The sequence below is a fragment of the Crotalus tigris genome, unplaced genomic scaffold, assembly GCF_016545835.1.
Source record: "Crotalus tigris isolate CLP2741 ecotype Arizona unplaced genomic scaffold, ASM1654583v1 scf7180000018549.3470463, whole genome shotgun sequence".
Classification (NCBI taxonomy): domain Eukaryota; kingdom Metazoa; phylum Chordata; class Lepidosauria; order Squamata; family Viperidae; genus Crotalus; species Crotalus tigris.
In genome coordinates, this window is record NW_024097072.1 from 621,938 (window position 1) to 642,825 (window position 20,888).

General features: G+C 39.1%; 1 protein-coding gene across 3 annotated transcripts in view; it reads right to left on the reverse strand.

Moving 5' to 3' along the window:
* The window catches only part of DOCK5 (dedicator of cytokinesis 5), a 90,655-nt gene that overhangs the window by 35,989 nt on the left and 33,778 nt on the right, over positions 1 to 20,888 (reverse strand). For all 3 annotated transcript variants that reach the window (XR_005557984.1, XM_039354176.1, XM_039354177.1), the window contains exons 9-26: positions 19,945 to 20,026; positions 16,735 to 16,864; positions 15,335 to 15,407; positions 14,394 to 14,536; positions 13,262 to 13,387; positions 12,734 to 12,858; positions 11,679 to 11,777; positions 10,653 to 10,725; positions 9,468 to 9,571; positions 8,656 to 8,842; positions 7,739 to 7,836; positions 7,351 to 7,440; positions 6,092 to 6,192; positions 4,995 to 5,129; positions 3,588 to 3,699; positions 2,133 to 2,203; positions 1,310 to 1,416; positions 683 to 819 (exon numbers count right to left, since the gene is read on the reverse strand). Coding sequence is in view for 2 of the 3 variants with exons in the window: in XM_039354176.1 (XP_039210110.1) it covers positions 683 to 819; positions 1,310 to 1,416; positions 2,133 to 2,203; positions 3,588 to 3,699; positions 4,995 to 5,129; positions 6,092 to 6,192; positions 7,351 to 7,440; positions 7,739 to 7,836; positions 8,656 to 8,842; positions 9,468 to 9,571; positions 10,653 to 10,725; positions 11,679 to 11,777; positions 12,734 to 12,858; positions 13,262 to 13,387; positions 14,394 to 14,536; positions 15,335 to 15,407; positions 16,735 to 16,864; positions 19,945 to 20,026 (1,993 nt within the window). In the remaining variant the exon portion in view is untranslated. The remainder of the gene's footprint in view (positions 1 to 682; positions 820 to 1,309; positions 1,417 to 2,132; positions 2,204 to 3,587; positions 3,700 to 4,994; positions 5,130 to 6,091; positions 6,193 to 7,350; positions 7,441 to 7,738; positions 7,837 to 8,655; positions 8,843 to 9,467; positions 9,572 to 10,652; positions 10,726 to 11,678; positions 11,778 to 12,733; positions 12,859 to 13,261; positions 13,388 to 14,393; positions 14,537 to 15,334; positions 15,408 to 16,734; positions 16,865 to 19,944; positions 20,027 to 20,888) is intronic.

The window sequence follows — 20,888 nt, forward strand, 5'->3', positions numbered from 1 at the left end:
GGAGCTACACAGTGAGAGAAGATATGTAATTATGATTATACTGTATGTAAACATATTCCATCTGTTTGCCCTCTTGTCTAACCTTTCCCTTGCTACTAATTTTTTTAAGAGAGTCCTCCTTCAATTTTCAGTTCCATACAATTTTCAGAGTTCAAAATCCTGCCTCAAAACATCATATCCAAACTATCTGTTACATGAGAAAGCTTTATGCTTTTGGAATTGAATTATTTATAAATGTTGAAATTAAAAAAGAGAGAAGAGCAATGACAGTCAAAATTGTGGAGTGGCAGAGAGAGTTTTTAAAAACACTTATATCTGTGCTATCCTTCTGATAAAAACTGCCTGCTAAAGCAGCAGACTAAAAATATCAAGTACCCTTCATGACATAGCCCTAGATTTTTCTTGGAAAGTAATATGTTAACATTATGTATATTTTGATGTGAAAAATATACATCTGAAAAGACTAGAAGTCAGCAATACATCCTGAAGAAGCACAAACTGGTTCCATTTTTATTAAAATTAAACCACATCCATCCATCCATCCATCCATCCATCCATCCATCCATCCATCCATCCATCCATCCTACAACCGTTCATTTTCATTTCCAAAGCAGCTGCTCTACGAAGTTGTAGATACTGTTACTCTTGAGGAAGGATGGAAGAAAAAAAAACAGGTACTTACCACCTCTTTCCGATCAAGTATCTCAAGAATATTGCTAAGCAACTGTGAGCAGGCTTCATGGTCCGGTTTGTGAGAATTATCATCCAGTTGTCCACTTAGCTGGTCTACCAGCAGGGGGAGAAGAACGTCACGGCATTCTGGGATACAGAATGAAGAAGAAATATAGAAACAAGTCAACACATCTGACTGTGCTTGAAATGAGTCAGGTATTGATTTCCATTTTTTTTTAAAAAAAAACAACAACAACTCCAAAAACAGAATCAACATTTTGTCCATAATTCAAGAATAGAGGGAAAACATAGATCTCCAAAAGGTACAGAGTTATAATTCTGAACATCCTTATGATATGGAAAACTATATTTACTCCTTCACTTACACCACTTAGAATGCTGGGTAAATAGACAAGGAAAGAGTGCAATCTTCAACTGTCAGCAGGGGCCTACACTGGCCAGTTGCCTACACTGGCTTATCTAGGACCCATGGTAGAAGATGCTATTATGACATGAGCTTGCTCCATTGAGTTTTGTAGAGCAATTGGCATTTTGCGGATTCAGTACACCATTGGAACACTGAAAATGAGAACGAGAGAGAAAGAAAAGAGGAAAAAGAGAACAAGACCTTACTCACCAGACTGACGAAAGAGGTCACTGTCCACAATCTTGGTCATACAATTGAGCTTCTGACGGACAAGCTGATTATCGGGGATGCTTTGAATAAATTTGCTAAAAAGGATACTGAAATAGATTCAGGGAAAGGGAGTAGAAAGAATACTTTATTCCATTAATATTTTGGAATTAACTGGTTTGGTCTATAGTTTTAGAAAGCAGCCCCCCAACACGTCTGTAAAATAACTTTCCAGGGTAATGTAATGGAGTAACATATGCATCATGGTATTGTCACACAAACGGTGGAATTATGTAATGATGTCATGATATCTGATGTAAATAGGTTGTTGTTCAGTCACTAAGTCAAGTCTGACTCTTAGTGACCTCATGGACCATAGCACACTAGGTCCCCTGTCCTCCACTGTCTCCCAGCGTTTGCCCAAATTCACGTTCATTGTGTTGATGACACTATTTAACCATCTCATCTTCTGCCATCCCCTTCTCCTTTTGCCTTTAATCTTTCCCAAGGTCTTGTCCAAAGAGTCCTCTCTTCTCATTTGGTGGGCCAAAGCATGTAAGTTGTATCATTTGCACCATGATGTCATGGTGCACTTGTCATTTGTTTCTCTTTGTCCCCTCTCCCCATGGATGCCCTTGTTCATAGGGATTCCTTAACCAAACATCATGCGTTAATCTTATTTTCCCATTTCCAAAACTTGGTGCCATTCCCCTCCAATCAGAAAAGAAAAATGCAATACGGCGCAACCATTATTGTGAGCTTTTTTGCAGCAACTCATTTAATTTGATATCTACTTGTCATCGATAAAGGGTGAGAAATATGATACCTCAGTTCCACTGGATCAAAGACTAGTTTGACATCATTAATAATGTTTGGCAAATACTTCAAGGCAGCACCCTGGAAGAGGCAAAAAGAAGGCAAATTAAAATTGACCCTTCATTCTAAAGATCTTAAGATTCTCTACATGTGTGAACTTTTCTACCACATGGACCCAGATGAGAATTCTATGAACTCAAAAGTTCCTATGCTCTACAACCCTTGGGCCTGCCTTTCTGAACCTCGTGTCCTCAAATAAGTTGAAAACTCAACCCTCACAACTTCCAGCAGTATGGTCTTGCCAACTGAGAATTCTGAGACTTGGTTAAGAAATTGTATTTTTATTAAATTTAAAAATTGAAGATGAACAAGGAAAAGAAACAAATAAAATGATAGCATGGGCAAAAAAAGTTGGGCACAATATAGAGTTAGAAAAATGGCAAAACCTTTGGGAAAGAAACTATAAAGTGACAATGGCAACTGCTTAGAAAGAAATTTTATATAAACTGTTTTATAGATGGCACTTACCACCAGTGAGATTAGTAAAAATGTTTAAAAACATGTCCAGTAACTGTTGGGAGTGCAATCAAAAACCAACCTTTGGTGGACGTCCCCTAAAGCAAAAAAAACTTTGGGCAAAAATACATACTTGGTTAGAAAAAATGTTAAAAAAATATAGATTTTAAACCGGAACTACTTTTACTAGGTATACTATCAGGGAAATATAATAAAGAAAGTGTATATCTAATATTACATGTATTAACAGCAGCAAGAATTGTATTTGCTCAGTATTGGAAAAATAAGGAAACACCATCCGAAAAAGAGATAATCAGAAAGTATTGGACTGTGCAGAAATGGATAGACTTACACGGAAGATTAAAGAAAAGGAAGACACAGAATATTTCCAAGTATGGGAAGTATTTTACCAATGGCTGGAAAAACGAGGTAGAGATTAGGAACGCAATATGTATTGTTAAGTAAAACAACATGTTGTTTACTAAGCACTTGTGAATTGTAATCTTGCAAAACTAATAAAATTTTATATATATAAAAAAAGAATTCTGAGACTTGTAAGCCCAACGTGTTGGGAAGGTCCATGGATAGAGAAGGCTCTAAGAATGAATTAGATCAAGGGTAGGAACTCAGGCTACTGGCCTTGTATACTTTGCGTCTGCTTCTAAAAGCAGGTTCTATATAGCCATGCTCCATTAGTGTTCCTCTGAAGATCTCTTCGAAGAAGGGGTTCCATATGGAACAGCTGACTATGTTGAAAAGAGGCTAGAGACCCATGTGTTTTAATTGCAGTGGAATGACTGTTCCCAAGTCATTTCACAACAGGTGAAAACTTGGATTCTCTTTTTCCAGGCATCCTAACCTGCTGCCTGAAGCATATCTCCTTGTCCTTCTCCCCAAGAACAGAGCTGCCCCTGCCACGATAAGTTCAGACAAATGGTTTTCGACCCACCTTGATTTTGACCGCTTCTTCAAGTGGTCTATCCATGAGGACGTTAAAGGAGAGGAATAGCTTGCGAATGGCATTGTTAAACTCATCCCCATCTTCGCTTTTGCCATAAAATCTGCAAAATAAATAAGTAAATAAATAAAAGTAAGGGAAGTTATGAAGAGCATGGCTTTTGAAATTCCTTTCAACCCCTTTACTAGCAGACGTTAAATGTTTCTCAGTGTAACTGAACCTGGAAGGATAGGGCAGGCTGCATAAGCCGAATGAGGGAATGGGACTTAGAATAGGGCAATTATTAACATCCAAACTGCAGTTCAACTGCCTTCTCCATAGGGATGGACTAAGGGAATTGGGGGTGCAGCAGTGGGGCTACCGCCTCCCCCTTTGTAGATTTCAGGTTAATCTGGTCTAATTTTGATCTTGATTCTTCTTTTCCTGGTTTCTCTCCATACCCGATTCGATCTTTTTCTAGTCAGGTTTTGGGAAATTATGCTGATACAGAGATAGAGTATCATTTATCATTTATGCAAGTGCCAACCCCTAGGTCAGCACATTTTAAGAGTAAGAATATCTACTTTCAGGTCACAGTGATTTATTTCTGCGCTGCTCATTTATTTTAGTTGCCAGGCCAAAAGTGATGGAAATTTGAAAGCATGATTTAAAAAAGTCCCTAAAGTACCTCCTCAATCTCTGCAATTGTAGCCATTTAATGGTGATATATTAAATAAAGTCCTGTCTTTTCAATGATAGCCAACATCACTTGGTTCAATCAGCCAACTAATGATAGGTTCATACTGAACCATTTTGTGTTTTCTATGTTTCCCAATTTTTTATTTTAACCATGCACTGTCCAGTCTACTTTTAGACCCAAAGCAATAATGATAATAATAAAATGAATGGTAAAATCAAATTTGGCACAAAATTCTCATCCTTCAGGGATCCAGCATACATTTTTCCATTTGCACAATGTAGTCAGAGCATCCAAATTAATGGCATGTGCATGTAGTGGCCTAGCAGTTAAGACTCTGGGCTTGTTGACTGGAAGGTTGGCAGTTCAAGACCCAAGCACCACGTGATGGTTGAGCTCCTGTTCTTGTCTCAGCTCTTGCCCACCTAGCAGTTTGAAAGCGTGCAAATGCAAGTAGATAAATAGGTACCACTTCGGTGGGAAGGTCATTCCATGCCCCTTTGGTGTACAGACATGCCGCCCACATGACCATGGAAATATCTTCAGACAACGATGGCTCCCTCAGCTAAGAAATGGAGATGAGCCCCGCCCCCTGGAGTCAGACACAACTGGACAGAGGAAACCTTTACCTTTTCTACCTTTTTATTCAAATTAATAATGGTTGTCTTAGCTGAAAGGGAAAACTTGAATGGAGCATGTCTAGTTATTGTTTTCTCACTTACCCTAGGTAAAGAGCTCTTGATTGTACTATGAACCTGAAGAGGTACTTCAAAGCTTTCAGAGCAGCAAAAAGCAAATCTGTCTTAGTAGAATCATCTGCATTCCCGACATAGAAATTCAAAACCTTGGTGAGTTTTCTAATGAGAGAGAGAGAGAGGGAGAGAGAGAGAGAGAGAGAGAGGGAGAGAGAGAGAATGAATATAAATTCAGGTTTAGAATTTAGCTACTTTTTCTCCCCTCCTTGGTACTACCCTGGATCAGTGGTGGGATTCAAATATGTGGACAACCAGTTCTCTGTGAGAATGCCACTTCCAGAAGTCCATTCTGGGCCTGGGCTACAAAAAATTAGTTACCGGTTCTGCCGAACTGGTGCGAAACGGCTAAATCCCACCACTGACTAAAACTCCTAGTCTCCTGGTGATTGGACCAAAGTCACCCAGCTGACTTTCATTCCTGGGACAGGACTAGAACCAGTGGTGGGATTCAAATATGTGAACAACCGGTCCTCTGTGTGGATGCCACTTGCAGAAGTCCATTCTGGGCCTGGGCAACAAAAAATTAGCTACCGGTTCTGCCGAACTGGTGCGAAATGGCTGCATCCCACCACTGCCCTGGATCCATTTTACCTACAAGACTAGATAGATTACAGGTGAATAATTGCAACCTTCTCATCAGGCAGGCAAGTCACCACATGGAACTCAAACTAGAACATCAACAAATATTTATTTGCCAGAGGGAGAATTAAGCTTTTTTGGGAGTGCCTTTCACTGGGTGCAAGTCTTCAAAAAGGCATGAAGCAATGGTGCTGCAAAATAATGCTTGTACTTACATCACTTCTTTACTTTTTGGATTTATTCTCTTACCTTTCTATCCCAAAGGGCATTCAAAGTGGGGGGTACAAGGATCAGAAGAATTTGAACAAAAATGGTTTGTTCACCGTAAGTAAGATTACTTTGCATTCAGTGTGAATGCATTTGTAACAGAACCTTCACCTGTGAGAACATTATAACTTATTTATCAAGAGCCTGGAAGAATGGTGAGCACCAAATGACTCTTGCTGGGGTACAAAATATAGCCATTCATGAAACACGATACTTACACATAGGCCAAGGTGGCGCTAAAGTGTTTATAAATGTAGGTTTCCAGTACTGGATTAAAATGCTGAAACTTGATATCTCCAATCAGGGAAATGATAAATACCTAATTAAAACAAGAAAAAAAAATTAAAATTCATAAATGATTGGACCCAGCAGAGCAGGCATGCTATATTTGATTTCGGTTTCACTCCTCTCAGTACCAAACTGCTTGAAGCAGCTGGATTCAGATTATCGGGTTCCTGTAATTCTCTATTGGTGCCCCGAGCAATAGTAACACTGAGAAATCCAGTGTGCAAAGAGAAAGCTGTCTTAACTTGTTGCAATATGTGTCTTGAGGCACAGTTCTCATCCCTAAACAATGTTGGTGTGGTTGCACAATACCAAGTGTGAGCGTTATACAAGTGGTGAACAATCCCTCTTTCCCAATAATACTCTTTGAGAGTTTAATCTATTCATTTTTTACTATAATTTCATGATTGTGCACCATCATCATCACCACCATTATCATCTTCTAGATTTTATATCCCACCTTTTCTCCAGGCAGCTTATATGGGAATTTTACTTATTTTTATTTCTCACAGTCCTATGAGATTGGAGTGAAAGAGAGAACATGTCCCATTGAATCAAAATCATCAGTTTGTTTTCACAGATGAGGGTGGGATGGATTGGCCCCACATTGTAGCTCAAGAAAGTATAAGTTCCTAATTTGTTAGTGATGTCCTTCATAAATCCATCCTCAAATTACTGATAGGCGGTTCAAATACACCTAATACTAAATTCTCTTAATTGTTCATCTGAGGATGCATAAAAATTCAGAGATTGGGTCAAATTAATAGATCTTTCTCAACCTAAACCAGGTTATCTAGGAAATTCTGGGAGTTGAAGGCCACACATCTTAAAGTTGTTGAGAGTGAGAAATACCAAGATGGGCAGTGTAGTGAAGTGGCTGGGATATTGGATTTGAACAAATGAGCTCCAGATTCTTTTGGCCTAATCTCTCTGCCTATTAATTCAATCTCAGATTGTTTCTTTTAATGGCAAAGTTGTTTTAATGGCCTAAAATTAGGGAAAAACCTGATGTGCAGTGGCCTTGATTGTCTATCAATGAAAAACATCAATAAAAATAAAGTACTTGTTATAGCAAACACTTAATTTAGGGGATGATAGGGAAAGGGATTAGGCCAAATGTCTGAATCTACACTACACTACTACTGGTTAATAAAGAGTTGGTAAGAGGCATCCAGATAGATGGGAAACTTACCAATGCATCAAATACAAGAAAATCGTAGGATTCATTGTCAGACATCTCCATCATTATACTGAATAGCGCATCAAGTGTATCTTGTAAAAACTAGAAAAAGGAATAAGAAGGGAGTTGAACACAGGGAGTATTGTTCCTTGCCTTTTTTCCAGTCTTGATTGTTACTAGAAAAATATCACATCAATACTAAAAAATATGTGATGTTTCGATACTAGTAACATAGATAAATTTGTAGGATGAAAATGGGCTTGGCCAAAAAAAATGTTCTACATTTCTCCTACAAACCAAGAGAGTACTTGATTTGTTCTCCCAAAATATGTTAAATGGGACCCTGGTCCTTAAAGACTTACCCATCCCAAAGGTTTGCTCCCATGTGGCCCCCTTGTACCTTAACAATTTCTCCTCCTGCCACGTCCATCAGCTTCTTCAGATTGTGTCCTATATTCTGAGAGTTTGAACGCCAATTCAACAATCCTAGCAAGTCAACTGTCAAAAGCAAAGCAGTAAAAGTCAGACCAAAATAAGGAACAGGTATCTGAGTTCCAGCAATGATCTTATTTAGTAAAAAGTAACCACAAGAGATTTGTTTTCTCGTATTGAACAGCGTTTTTGGAAAAGAGAGATGCAATTTAGTACTGGGAACAAGAATTAATTTTTCTGAAAATCACCACTTTCAATTGTTCTAGAACAAGCAAGTTTCCAGGTTTGGGGGATTGAGAAGATAGGCATGAGGGTAACCAGGGAAGATTAAGTCAAGTCTCAGAAGACAAAGAGTGACACAGACTTTCTGTATATACTCAAAAGATAGACATAGCTGAATAGCCTACAAACTGCATAGGATTTCTCCCTCTGTCTGAATAAGAAAGAAGTTAAAAAGTGCTCCAAGAGTCTCTTTGCAACATCTTATGCTTTATAACATGCTGGAAAATCAAAATTAGGGAAACCTTGGCCAAGCTAGGAATGCTGCACATAGCCCCCAACCTGATGGTGGTACAATTTCTGCAAAAAATGGGATGGAACTTTTTCCCTCTGTGTCTATAATTTAAACAAGGATTATTCAATAATCTTCAAGGATGAACACAAAGTCCATTGCTAGTCCTTCTGGAATAACAAAAAGTAGATCGTTGCACAGCACAACACTAAAGATTAAATTAGCTGCCACAAAAGTCGTATGGCCAGAATTACAGAAAATACAGAGAGCACTGGCTACACCCAATTTTATGATCAGTGGTTTCATGGGATAGTTCAAGTTGTCCAATCACAACCTGCCTACTACTTTTCCAATTTGCCCACAGCTCAACCTACCATTCTGTGTCAGTTTTGTCGAGCAGATGAGTGTTGCAATCTGAAAGCTGTCCTTGGTGCTATCTTTATTGAGAGTAAAATTGGTCATGTGTTGCTTGGATGCAACTACATCTCTGTCTTCTACTTCCATCTTGGTGCTGGGAAGCGTCAAGTAAAACTTAGCATCTTCCATTTTTTTGTTTTCACCCTGACAACAGGAAACCAAAAACAGTATTAATTATTAACAGTATATTGAGTATTAATCATTAATAATCCAGCATCAACTATTTGTTCTAAGGCAGACGAATGTAAGAAAGAGTGTCATGGTTTCTTTTACATATATCCAATCCGTGGGCTCCAAAACTCAAGAGAACCAACTCAACCACATGGGTCCTTACACAACACACACACACAGGTACTCAAGACGAGTACATACTGTTCACTATTACACTCTTTCTCATTCTTACTACACCATCAGTTACTCCTCCAACTACTACTTCTTATGAATCCTACTGTTGGAGATTAGTTTGTCATTCTATCTTCTGTTAGGCTGCTTCAAGCTATTTTATGAACACATACCCACCTCCTTCCCACTCTCCCAAATGCTAACACCATCACAACAACACTGCCATACCCAGCTGTCTCCCTGATCAGTTTTTATAGCTGCACTTTGCTGGGCTGTCTGGGAAGAGGTCTTAAATGGATAGGGTATCAGCAGCTCAGGTGCTGGCTATTTTGTAGGCAGCCTGTCTCTCAGAAAGAGGTTTGAATGGATCAAAGAATCAAGATCTTCTAAAATAAGTAAGCCAGTAAATAAACAAATAGAACCATACCTTGTAGACTAATAAATTATGCCTGCCATCCTGCAGAGTGGTACCATCTACATTCATCAGCTTCAGAAAGGCCATCCCAAAAGCCCGTTCGGATTTATCTCTTGCTGCAGAGAAACAAACATCAGTAGAATTATCCTGCTAGGTATCACTATGGTGGGAAGGTAACCATGCTCTGTTGATGTTATGCTGGCAAAATGACCGCAGAAAGGTCTTCATCCAGCGCTATCTCAATGGCCCTGAAATGGAGATGAGCATCACCCCGTTAAAGTCGGCAATGACTAGCTGAGTAAAATCCTCAGGGATTCCTTTACCTTTTATTTATTTAATTTAGATTTTTTTTTCTTTTGTGCAGGAGCTCAGAGTAGCAATTGTGGCTAGTGGATATCCTCGTCTCACTGGATTATTGCTTATATATATATATAATGTTTACTTATGCGAGCCTCTAAATACTTCTGTGGATAAATACTATTTTGGTTGCACTGAGGAAAGGTGTTTGCAATTTGAATGTCAAAAATAGAAGGGTTGACGCTGTAAAGGCTTCTATTCCAAGACAGTTTCGATAAAAATAGGCTCAGCCTCTTTGGAGCCCTTAGCTGATTTAAGCGATTTCCAAAAGAACAGCCAAACGCAATTTCACACCATAAGTGTTTGGAAACTGCAATTTTCTTCTTTCAATCAAAATTGTTGAGATACAAGAAGATTTGATTTGCTTTTTTTAAAAGAAGTGCTGACATCGTCTCAGGATTGAACAGAGTTGTGCACACATAGGGAGCCAAATTAGTTAAATAAAAAGTTTCTTTGTAAATGAATGTCCCAAAGGTGCTTTTCCAAAAGGCAACTGGACATCCTTTTTTTCCCCTTGAAAATGTTTTGCTTCTCATCCAAGAAGCTTCTTCAGTTCTCCGAATTAAAGAAGTTTCTTGGATAAGAAGCAAAACATTTTCAAGGAAAAAAAACCCCAAGAAAATCTAGTTGCCTTTCGGAAAAGCACCTTTGAGGCAACCATGACCTGGATGACTGAGAATTTCCATAAACATTTGCAAACAAATGGTTCAGAAAAGTACAATTTAGGGTGGGAAGGTTAAAAATAATCCAAAACCCATAATCTATTCTTCCCTTTTCCCTTCCCTCCAAACCCTTTTGTGCTACTAAATCAAAAAGGAATTGTCATAGTTCCATGCTTACATTCCTGTGATGAACGGTGACGGAAAGTAAATCTTAAGTGATAGCGACCAACTTCTTTTATTTCTATGGAGACCTGTATGTTGTAAGAAAATAAATAATAATTGGAAAGCTATGGCAAATCTAGACAGCATACTAAAAAGCAGAGACGTCACCCTGCCAACAAAAGTGCATATAGTCCAGGCCATGGTTTTCCCGTTGCAATGTATGGCTGTGAAAGTTGGACCATAAGAAAGGCTGGGTGCAAAAGAATTGAGGCCTTTGAACTCTGGTGCTGGAGAAGACTCCTACGATCAAACCGGTCAGTCCTAGAGAAGATCAACCCTGACTGCTCTCTAGAAGGCCAGATCCTGAAGTTGAAACTCAAGTACTTTGGCCACCTAATGAGAAGGAAGGACTCACTGGAGAAGAGCCTAATGCTGGGAAAGATGGAGGGCAGTAGAAGAAGGGGATGACAGAGAATGAGGTGGTTGGATGGAGTCACTGAAGCAGGAGGCGTGAGCTTAAATGGACTCCACAAGATGATAGAGGACAGGAAGGCCTGGAGGAACGTTGTCCATGGGATCACGATGGGTCGGACACGACTTCGCAATTAACAACAAAGAAATGACTTGACCACAACCATTTTTTTTTAGTCATAGTCTTTTTAACAACCAGAATTCAGGACACACTTTTTCTTCCATTACAAAACTTATGGGATATAAACAGGGAGAATTAATTTTACCACAATAGAAAAAAAAACCCAAGTCACTTTTTTTAATCAATTAATGTTCCAATGGCTACTGAACATGCTTGCAAGCTGCTTCTCTCTCTTTTATATTTGTTTTAAAAGACTTTGTTGTATTTTTCCAAATATTTGGACTCCCCCAAGCCCTTCTTACCTCTAAATCTTGTTTGTTTAGCTGCACAAGAATCCATGTTAAGATAACTGAAGTTGCTAACTGTATGTGAGATATATATCTCACCTCGGTAACAACATAAGCATGTACAGTATTCTAACCAAGTCAATTTCCCATTAGATAATCTCACCTTTACAGTTTCATACCAGCAAGGTTGCTTGACTTGGTAGTAGACAACTGATTTGTATTCTGAAATACCTTCATAACCAGCACCTGGATGGATAGCTTTCTTTGGAGTATATCCAAAACAAAAAGCAAAAGGAACAAATGACAGAACATGAGACTTAATCAATAACGGGAGAGAAAAACATTCAGTTATAAAACTACTTTTCACATAACTTCCAAAGAAGGCCAAAATATTCCACAAATTTTCAAAGTCCTTTCAAACTAATGTATAGGGTTCTTGGTGCTCTCTGGGTTTGGTGGTTTTCTTGCAGACATTTCATTACTAAACTAAGTATGATGATGTTATCTAGTTCAGTAATGAAATGTCTGCAAGAAAACCACCAAGCTCAGAGAACACCAAGGACCCCACAAAATTCAACCTCTGAAGGTTGTCTTCCATCAAAACTAATATATGTTATACAGAAATGACAGCATGTTAATTTTCACCTGTTTTATTGGTGCTTATTATTTTGAATGCAGCTACAAACAGGGGGAAGAAAAAAAAATCACAAGCTGCTAAGGTAATGAACTCAAGTCCATACACCAGAGATTATCCAGGGGTGGGTGAAACAAGAGTTAAAGCATGCATTCTGTGAGTGAAAGTATTTTATTAGATGATCCACCTGTTGATCAAAGCATCTGCTTGCAGTAGTTCCTGCACAATATTTCTTTTTGTTCATTTGTTTGTCCAATTTATATGACCACCTGTCTCACACAAAGTGATTCTGGGCAGCATACAATAAAACCAACAATGAAAACATTCTACAAGGCACAGATAAATAGAAATAACAAAGATCACAAGAGGGAATGCATCAGAATATTATACATGATTCAGCCAGTGCATAGAGTCTCTGTTACCAGACCATCCCAGGCCTGCTGAAAAATCCACATTTTAAGGATTTTGTAGATGGTCACAAGGATGGGAAGGGCTTTCTGGAAAGTCATTTGGGTAGAGGTACAGAACATCTAGGGATTTCTTTGGTTTATCTCCAACTTACTATTCTGGAAACCCCTTCCTACCTCTAAAATGTTTCCATCTTCATCATGAACTGACATAGTAACCTCAACATTCTTAGGAGTCTTCTTTTTCCCTTTGTCAAACTCTCCATTCAACAGAGTGATGTAGATATCATTCCGAACTTCACCTGCAATTAAAACAGAATTATAAGAACATTATTTTGTCCGACCTGGAGATTAGAATACAGATAGAAAATCATATTTGTAGGTCAGGGTTGAACTGTGAGGTTCTTAGTACTCTCTCAGCTTGTGGTTTTCTTGCAGATGTTTCATTACCAAACTAGGTAACTTCACAAGTGCTTGAAGCCTTCTAGAACTTCAGATGTTACCCAAAGTTGGTAATGAAACATTGGCAAGAAAACCAACAAACTCAGCACCAAGGATCTCACAATTAGAATACAGTCTTACTCTTTTCTCTGGGAATTGCCCACCATTTGAGGGATATCTGGACTCAATTATTCCTCTCTCCCCCCCTCCAAAAAAATAAGATGTAATGTCATTCTTCTCCTTCCTTGATGCAGAATTACTCACCAGGCAATATAATCTCCGGGAATCCCATTTTGCGGGCAACAGCTGTTGATCTGTCAATGAGATGAGAAAAATCCTTCTGAACCTGAGCTAAATCACCAGGCAGCAGTTTCAGAGACACCCAGAGGCCTAAAAGGGGTTGGAGAGCAAAGAATATAACAAAAAGCAGCATTAGTGCTATTGGAAAAAAGTGGCAATCCGTGCAGAATTGATAAGGAATGAGAATTGTGATCTCCCAAGTGAGTGGCAGGTTAAAACAGGAAAGTCTTTTTTTGGTTTATTAGAGCTTTATTCTTCCATTTCCATTTTGGGGAGAATAATAAGCACTGGGGTTGTTTCTATAAAAAATAGTGTGGAGTTTAAGGTGTTCCCAGCACATGTGTGCAACCTATTTGCAAATGTTTTAGGAGGAGTGTGGCAATTTTCACAGGGCATGATTTGACCTTTTTTTTTAACCTCATCAACAAATTCAGTCCTGTAGTTTGAAAACGGTTCCAATGGGGTCTGTACTTAATGATTGTTCTTAGGATTTTCAAAGTACAGTACAAAGATGAAAATGAGTATTTATGTATCACAAATAGCATAATCTATGCACAGAAGTGAGCCAGTATGAGAAACAGTATGAGTTGGTAAATGTTGAACTTTACAGGATGGTAACATACCTAACCAGGCATGTTCTTCCATGTTTTATTTTGACTCCTGGGGATTTAGTAGCATTTTTTTTGTCCTTGCTTATACCAAGCCAGATTGATGTAGGGATCTCTTTTCCCGTTTTTATTCCTTTGAGAGCATTGTTTCTTTCATGCCATACTTCCAACTCCTCTTGCAATTTCCCACTAACATAACTGTATTATAGTTTGTTACCTACACATCATCAGTGTACCAGCTAACTTTGTCTGGCTCTCCCCATTTATCAGGAAAAATGAATCAAATAGATGAAAGATTTTCTGAGCAGCCTTGCAGGAAGGAGCCCATGTCAATGTCCTTGACCAGTGAACCATCCAAAACCATGAATGAGTTTTCACCTCAAAGGAATGTCTCTCCTTTCCTTCTGCCCCTCCCTCCCTCCCTCCCTCCCTCCCTCCCTCCCTCCCCTCTTCCCAATGCTTCCAGGAGCTATCTTTCCAGTGTGTACCTTGCCCTTTATGATTCACTTCCTTGGCTGCAATAACTTTGTTGAAGACTGATGTGAGAGGCTCATTCTCTCCAATCACGTGAGAGGTTATTAAAGGTGCCATGATTAACTGCCGTTGCCTGATGTATGTTTCCATGGCAATCCTGAAGAGGAAAGAGGAAAGGAGAAAAAGAAGAGGTACATTTCCAGGTTGTCAACATTATTAGATTATGAATAAAAAAATAAGAAGATTCTTCTTGCAGGAGGAAGATCTGAAAGACCAGGTTCAGAACAGATCTTCCTGTCTGACCTGATCAATGTGGTCACTTAGAGTAAAACAATGAATTGATGGCACACCATCCATCCATCCATCCATCCATCCATCCATACACACACACCTGTACATACATAATTCAAATGCTTCAGGGACCGAATGAAGTAGATCTCTGTTGACTTCAAGCTGATTGGCAAAACTTTCTGGTCTTATAACAAACATAATTTGTTCATTCATATGAATGGATGAGGGTGAAAACCATATTGGGGGTAGGGACAGAGCTGTAACTACTTGTGTGTCACTTCCTGTGTCTCTGCACATGCAACCCCTGCATTGTTTTATCTCTCTTTATTTTAGTCCTATCCCATGCAGGGAAGGTCTAAACATGAGTTGTATGCATGCTGGTCTGAATACTAAAGTACAGCTCTTTCCATGCTGAGAATTCTGATCAAATGTAATTCCAATCAATTAAGGAAGTGACTCTGTATAGACCCTTGGCAGAAGCTCACTGAAATCACTTCTGATAAATCACGTTCACTTCTTCAATTTAATTTACAGACGTTGTCTTAGCTTATCCCACTGCTTTGTCTTGGACGCGTCCACTTTCTGGAAAGCATATATACCTGACCACGAGCTCCTCCAAAATTGTGCATTCTTTTTTTTTTTTTTAAGAACTTTAACTACTTACTGCTGAAAGGGAACAAAATGCTGCTTCTCTTCATCATCCATCTTCCCGTGGATGATATCTGTAATGTCCATCACTAAGGGAAAAAAATAGGCTTTTACTGATTACAGCAAAAATGTCTTCATAGGTTGGGAACTTTTTGTACAAATTTCAAACCTGTGAAAACTCAAGCCTTCCAGATGTACTGGTTTATCAATTTCCAGAAATCCCATCAACATTACCAAAGGCCATGTTGGCTAGGAATTCTCAAGCTCTAAGGTGTGTAAGATCACAAAAGCTAGTTGAAACCAAGACTTAAACCAAACTCAGGAAACATTGGTTGGTTGAACATCTGTCTATCATGCAAACAGATATAACTACCTATGAAGTGCTTTGGAAATAATTTACACAAAGTATTGAGCATGCCCTACTGGTTGATTGGTTGGTTCCTTCCTTTTTTATTTACATGATTAATCTGGCCACCAATCTCACAGTAGCAACTTTACATGGAGAACAGAAAAATCAAACCAAAAGACAACCTCCACAAAAATTGATCTGTTCTCTTGGTCAGTTACAAAAAAGATAGATTCAGATGATCTGAAGACCTTCAATTCAAGGTCTTCTCTTGGCATGAAAGATTTAGAACAAAGTATTATGGAACAATGACTTAATATCTTTTAATTTATTACAGGCATACTACCACATTTATATTTAGAATGGCTTTACAAAATAGGTTGCTGCTTACACTATATCTCTTTTTTGGTCCAGAAAATACTTTCAGGACAGGGGTCTTCAGCCTTGGCAATTTTGAGACTTGTGGACTTTAGTTCCCAGAATTTCCCAGCCAGCACATGCTGGCTGGGGAATTCTGGGAGTTGAAGTCCATAAGTCTTAAAAATTGCCAAGATTGGAGAGCCCTGTTTTAGAGGACATAGGAAATAACAGCTATTAGGACAGCAGTAACTTGCTTACTTAACCTGACCACATTTTTTAAACCCTGGCCATGTCCTCATGATCTCACCCACAGATCACGAGGAAGACAACTTTAAATTTTCCTTATACACACCAGGGCCAAAGTAGTATTTCCCCCCCACTTCTGGCATCATCTAAAAGCCACCTCAAGGTGCCCCCAAACTATCTTTGTCTTCCCTTCCTTGAGGGAAATTCAGATGAGCAACGATGGGCAACAGGTGAATCAAAAGCAAGACAGGCACAGCCAGTTTCATGTCACTGTCGTTTCCTGATGGATCAAGGATGGTGAAGACCACTTCAACTCTGCAGTAGAGAAAGGGCCTTCATCTTCTTATCACCTTGAACCTCAGCATGCCAATGGCCAGATAAAGAACTGAACCCAGGACTTCCCATTGCTATTTTTCAGTACACGCATTTCTTGAAAGGAAGAAGCCAACAACCAGCCTTTGTACCTGCTACTCCAAAAGGTCTCCGGAGGCCACAAGTATGCTTCTTGCCTTCTTTCAACTCCATGTGGCCAACTCGGACTATTTGACACACCAGGCTGACTCGAGGCCGGATCAAGTCAGAACTGCTGAGATCCTGGTAGGGCAACAGAAACAATCACTGATGCATAAAACTACTTGGGGCATATTGAATTGGACTGTGAACAAGTGGAAAAGAATATCACTTATTTATTTATATCCTTTATTATTGTTATAAATAACTCAAGGCAGCGAACATACCCAACACTTGTTCCTCCTCTTCTTTTCCCCACAATAAATATAGATAGATAGATAGATAGATAGATAGATAGATAGATAGATAGATAGATAGATAGATAGATATAGATATAGATATTTGTTTCCTGAGGTTTTCGCGGGTGTTTGTGTGTAGGTCTTCAGAACACAGCCAAGCTCTCATCCAATCAGTTCATACCCCCACTGGCAGTTAAAAGGAGGAAATAGCTACAATCACACATTGCTCCTAGAAGCACGAAGCCAAAAGCACCAGCCTGAAGATGACTAATGAGACTTCGTTGAAATGTCACCAAGACACTTCCAATTTTACGTGGGAGAAAACCCGAATAACCTACACACACACACACACACACACACACACACACACGAGAGAGTATTATCTCTCTCTCTCTCTCTCTCTCTCTCTCTCTCTCTCTATCTAATCTCTCTATCATATATAGAATAGAGCTGGAAGGGACCTTGGAGGTCTTCTAGTCCAGCCCCCCACTTAAACAGGAGAACCTACACCATTTCAGACAGGTGATTGTCCAGTCTTTTCTTAAAGATCTCCAGTTATGGGGCGCCCACGTTTTCTGGGGGTAAGCTGTTCCACTGGTTGATTGTCCTCACTGTCAGGAAGTGTCTCCTTAATTCCAGGTTGCTTCTCTCCTTGATCAGTTTCCAACCATTGTTTCTCATCCTTCCATCTGGTGCTCTGGTGAACAACCTGACCCCCTCTGCCCTGTGGCAGCCCCTCAGATACTGAAACACTGCTATCATGTCTCCCCTATTTCTTCTTTTCTTTAGATTAGCCAAACCCAAGTCCCGCAGCCATTCTTCGTATGTTTTAACCTCCAGGGCTTTGTTCCTCTTAGTTGCTCTTCTCTGATTTTTTTTCTAAACTCTCAACATCTTTTTTGTGATATGGTGACCAAAACTGGCTGCAGTATTCCAGGTGTGGTCTTCATCATATCTTTCTATTATCTTTCTATTATCTATCTATCTATCTATCTATCTATCTATCTATCTATCTATCTATCTATCATCTATCTGTCTGTCTGTCTCTCTGTCTGTCTCTCTATGTATGTATATTGTATAGTCCAAACCGCATGAAGATATGTACCTTTTTTTTTTTTTTTTTTGGCCTTCAAGTCAGCTTTGTGACTGCCTGGACAAGTCTCTGCAAATTTTGGGGCATGATTTCAGAAGTGGTTTGCCTCCTTCCTAGGGCTGGGAGAGAGGGACCGGGACAAGGTCACCCAAGTAGGTTTGTTACCCAGCTAGCACTCCCGGTGTCCCGCTTTTTAGACTGCTGCCTTAACCATCATGCCAAATGGGCTCTCATGCCAATTTTTATTAGGAGTTTTCAAATAATCAAAATTTATGCAAGGAGTTATTTTTGTGCCAAGGGGAAATGAATCAGCAGAACCAGCTTTTACTTCATGTTTGCCATCTCTATTGGCTGGATTAGGTAAATTCACTCCTCTTGCTTGCTGCAGCGGAAATATCTCTGTCTCTTGGACTTTCTGCCAAAGTGAAATTGCAAACATGAACGGACATCATTTCAGCAATTGTGAAGCAATATCAATTCCCCCGTGGCTCCACGGATGGAAAGAAGTTGGGGTGAGGTGACTGTGTGTGTGTGTGTGTGTGTGTGTGTGTGTGTGTGTGTGTGTGTGTGTAGTCTTTGTTGCCAAGATGGCCCAAATAAATTGGGCTAAATTGGTAGAGGTAGCTCTCGACTTACGACCACAACTGAGCCCAAAATTTCTGCTGCTCAGAGAGAAGCATTTGTGAAGTGAGTTTTGCCCCATTTTATGACTTTTCTGACCATGGTTGTTAAGCTAATCACTACAGTTCTTAAGTTTGTAATCTGGCAGTTATGTGATCTTGGTTTCCCCATGGATGTTGCATGTCAGAAGGTCGCAAACGGGAATCACATGACCCTGCAACCCATCATAAATGTGAGTCAGTTGCCAAGTGTCTGCATTTTGATCGCGTGACCGTGGGAAGGCTACAACAGTCGCAAGAGTGAAAAATGATCATAAGTCACTGCTTTTCAGTGCTGCTGAAACTTCGAACGCTCATTAAATGGACTGTTGTAAGTCAAGGACTACCTGTAATCTCTTTTTTTGCTCTAGAGAAGATTGCATTATTTGGACAAGATGTGAAGAATGCTCAATAGCCACCACTGTTGGTGTGGTCAATAAAACTAATTCTAGAATGCAGAACCTTGCCTAATGGTTACATTCCTGTACATACCAGCTTTTAAAGTGACTAAATTTTCCAAACCTTATTTTAAGCATTATTGGCTACCACTGAGGGCAGGGCTTCAAGGTCTTCGGTAAGCTTTTCTCCAGAAAACTCAAAGACTAGCGGACAAAACAGACCAAATATCCCAGCACATATGCCAGGGGTACCAAAACTCGTCCGCTCATCAGCCCCTTCATGAATATTCTGATTGTTCATCAACTCCCAAAGATTTATTACATGAAAACATATTTAATAAATGCTACTTTAACTGGAAGTACTCTGAATAACAACAGTGGTATAATCCAATTGACTTTTTTGGGGATTCGGTATTAGCCATTTTGGAAAACCCTGAGATACACAGTAAGGAACACACTAAAGTCAGAGATCATGTTTGGTTGGGAAAAGCTCTTATCCAAGGTGTGGCTGATAATCAAAGCAGCCAGGTATAGGATGGATGTCAAAATGACCTTTTAATAAAGTTAGTTGGCTTTGTTACAGAGATAAATCCGAGACATCTTTCCAAACCATTGTGCTTGTTAGACAATGAAATAGATTATGTTGACCCTTCCCATTCGCAGCTTGGCTCCTTGCCCAATGACGCTATCACAACAAAAGTATCAAAGGAACAGAGTTATAAAAATGAAGTGATCTGCCAGTAGGTAGAACCCAGAAGGCAAAGAGAAGATTTACCGTAAAGACAGCTTGAAGGTTGTTAAGCTTTTCAATTTCCTTCGGCATTCCATTACTTCCCCAACGAACCAGGTAGTTTTCACTAAAATAATAATAATAATAATAATAATAATAATAATAATAATAATAATAATAATAATAATACAATAATAAAAGACCTGCAGATAGAAATAGAACAATGGTGGCAAAAGAAAGCAAAGGTAGTACTTTTAATATTGCAAATAGTAATGGGCACTTTTGGTGCAATCCAAAAAGAACTGGAGCACCATTGGCATTGACAAAATCACCACTGGTCCATCAAACATCTGCATCTGCCTGTCCCAGGTTCTTGGTAAAGACTCAATATGTGGACTAAACTGGCAAATCCAGTCTGAACATCTGGCTGACTGTGTGATGAACCGTAACAATAGGTGGACAAAAATGCCAAATCCAATCTGAACATCTGGCTGACTGAGTGATGAACCATAATAATGGACAATAGGTATGCTATTCAGGACATGCAAATCACTTTGCCCAGCATTAAAACAATGCCAAGGCAATTTTATGTCCAAGCTAAATGTCAAAAGGAAACAGACTTTCAGGTGCTTTGGCATTTATAGAAATAAAACAAGGAAGTCCTTCTGATTTTAAATTGCAAAATATTATGAGCCAGTGTCCAAAAGAAAAGAGAGAGAGAGAGAGAGAGAGAGAGAGAGAATAAAAGCATGAAGAATTACCCTAAACGGAAATTACAGTGTTTGAGACTTTTTTTTTTTTGCTCACAAAGATCAGCAAAGGGAAAACTGATAGAAGAGATAGTTCTAAAGCACTTGTATATTGTTTGCAAAAAAATAAAATTGAATAATTTTATTCAATTGCAGTGACTAAGCCACAGGGTTTTTTTTAAAGAAAAAGGACAGTTTGTTTTCTTAAAACTAAAAAGTCAGCCTTTCACCTTCATAACA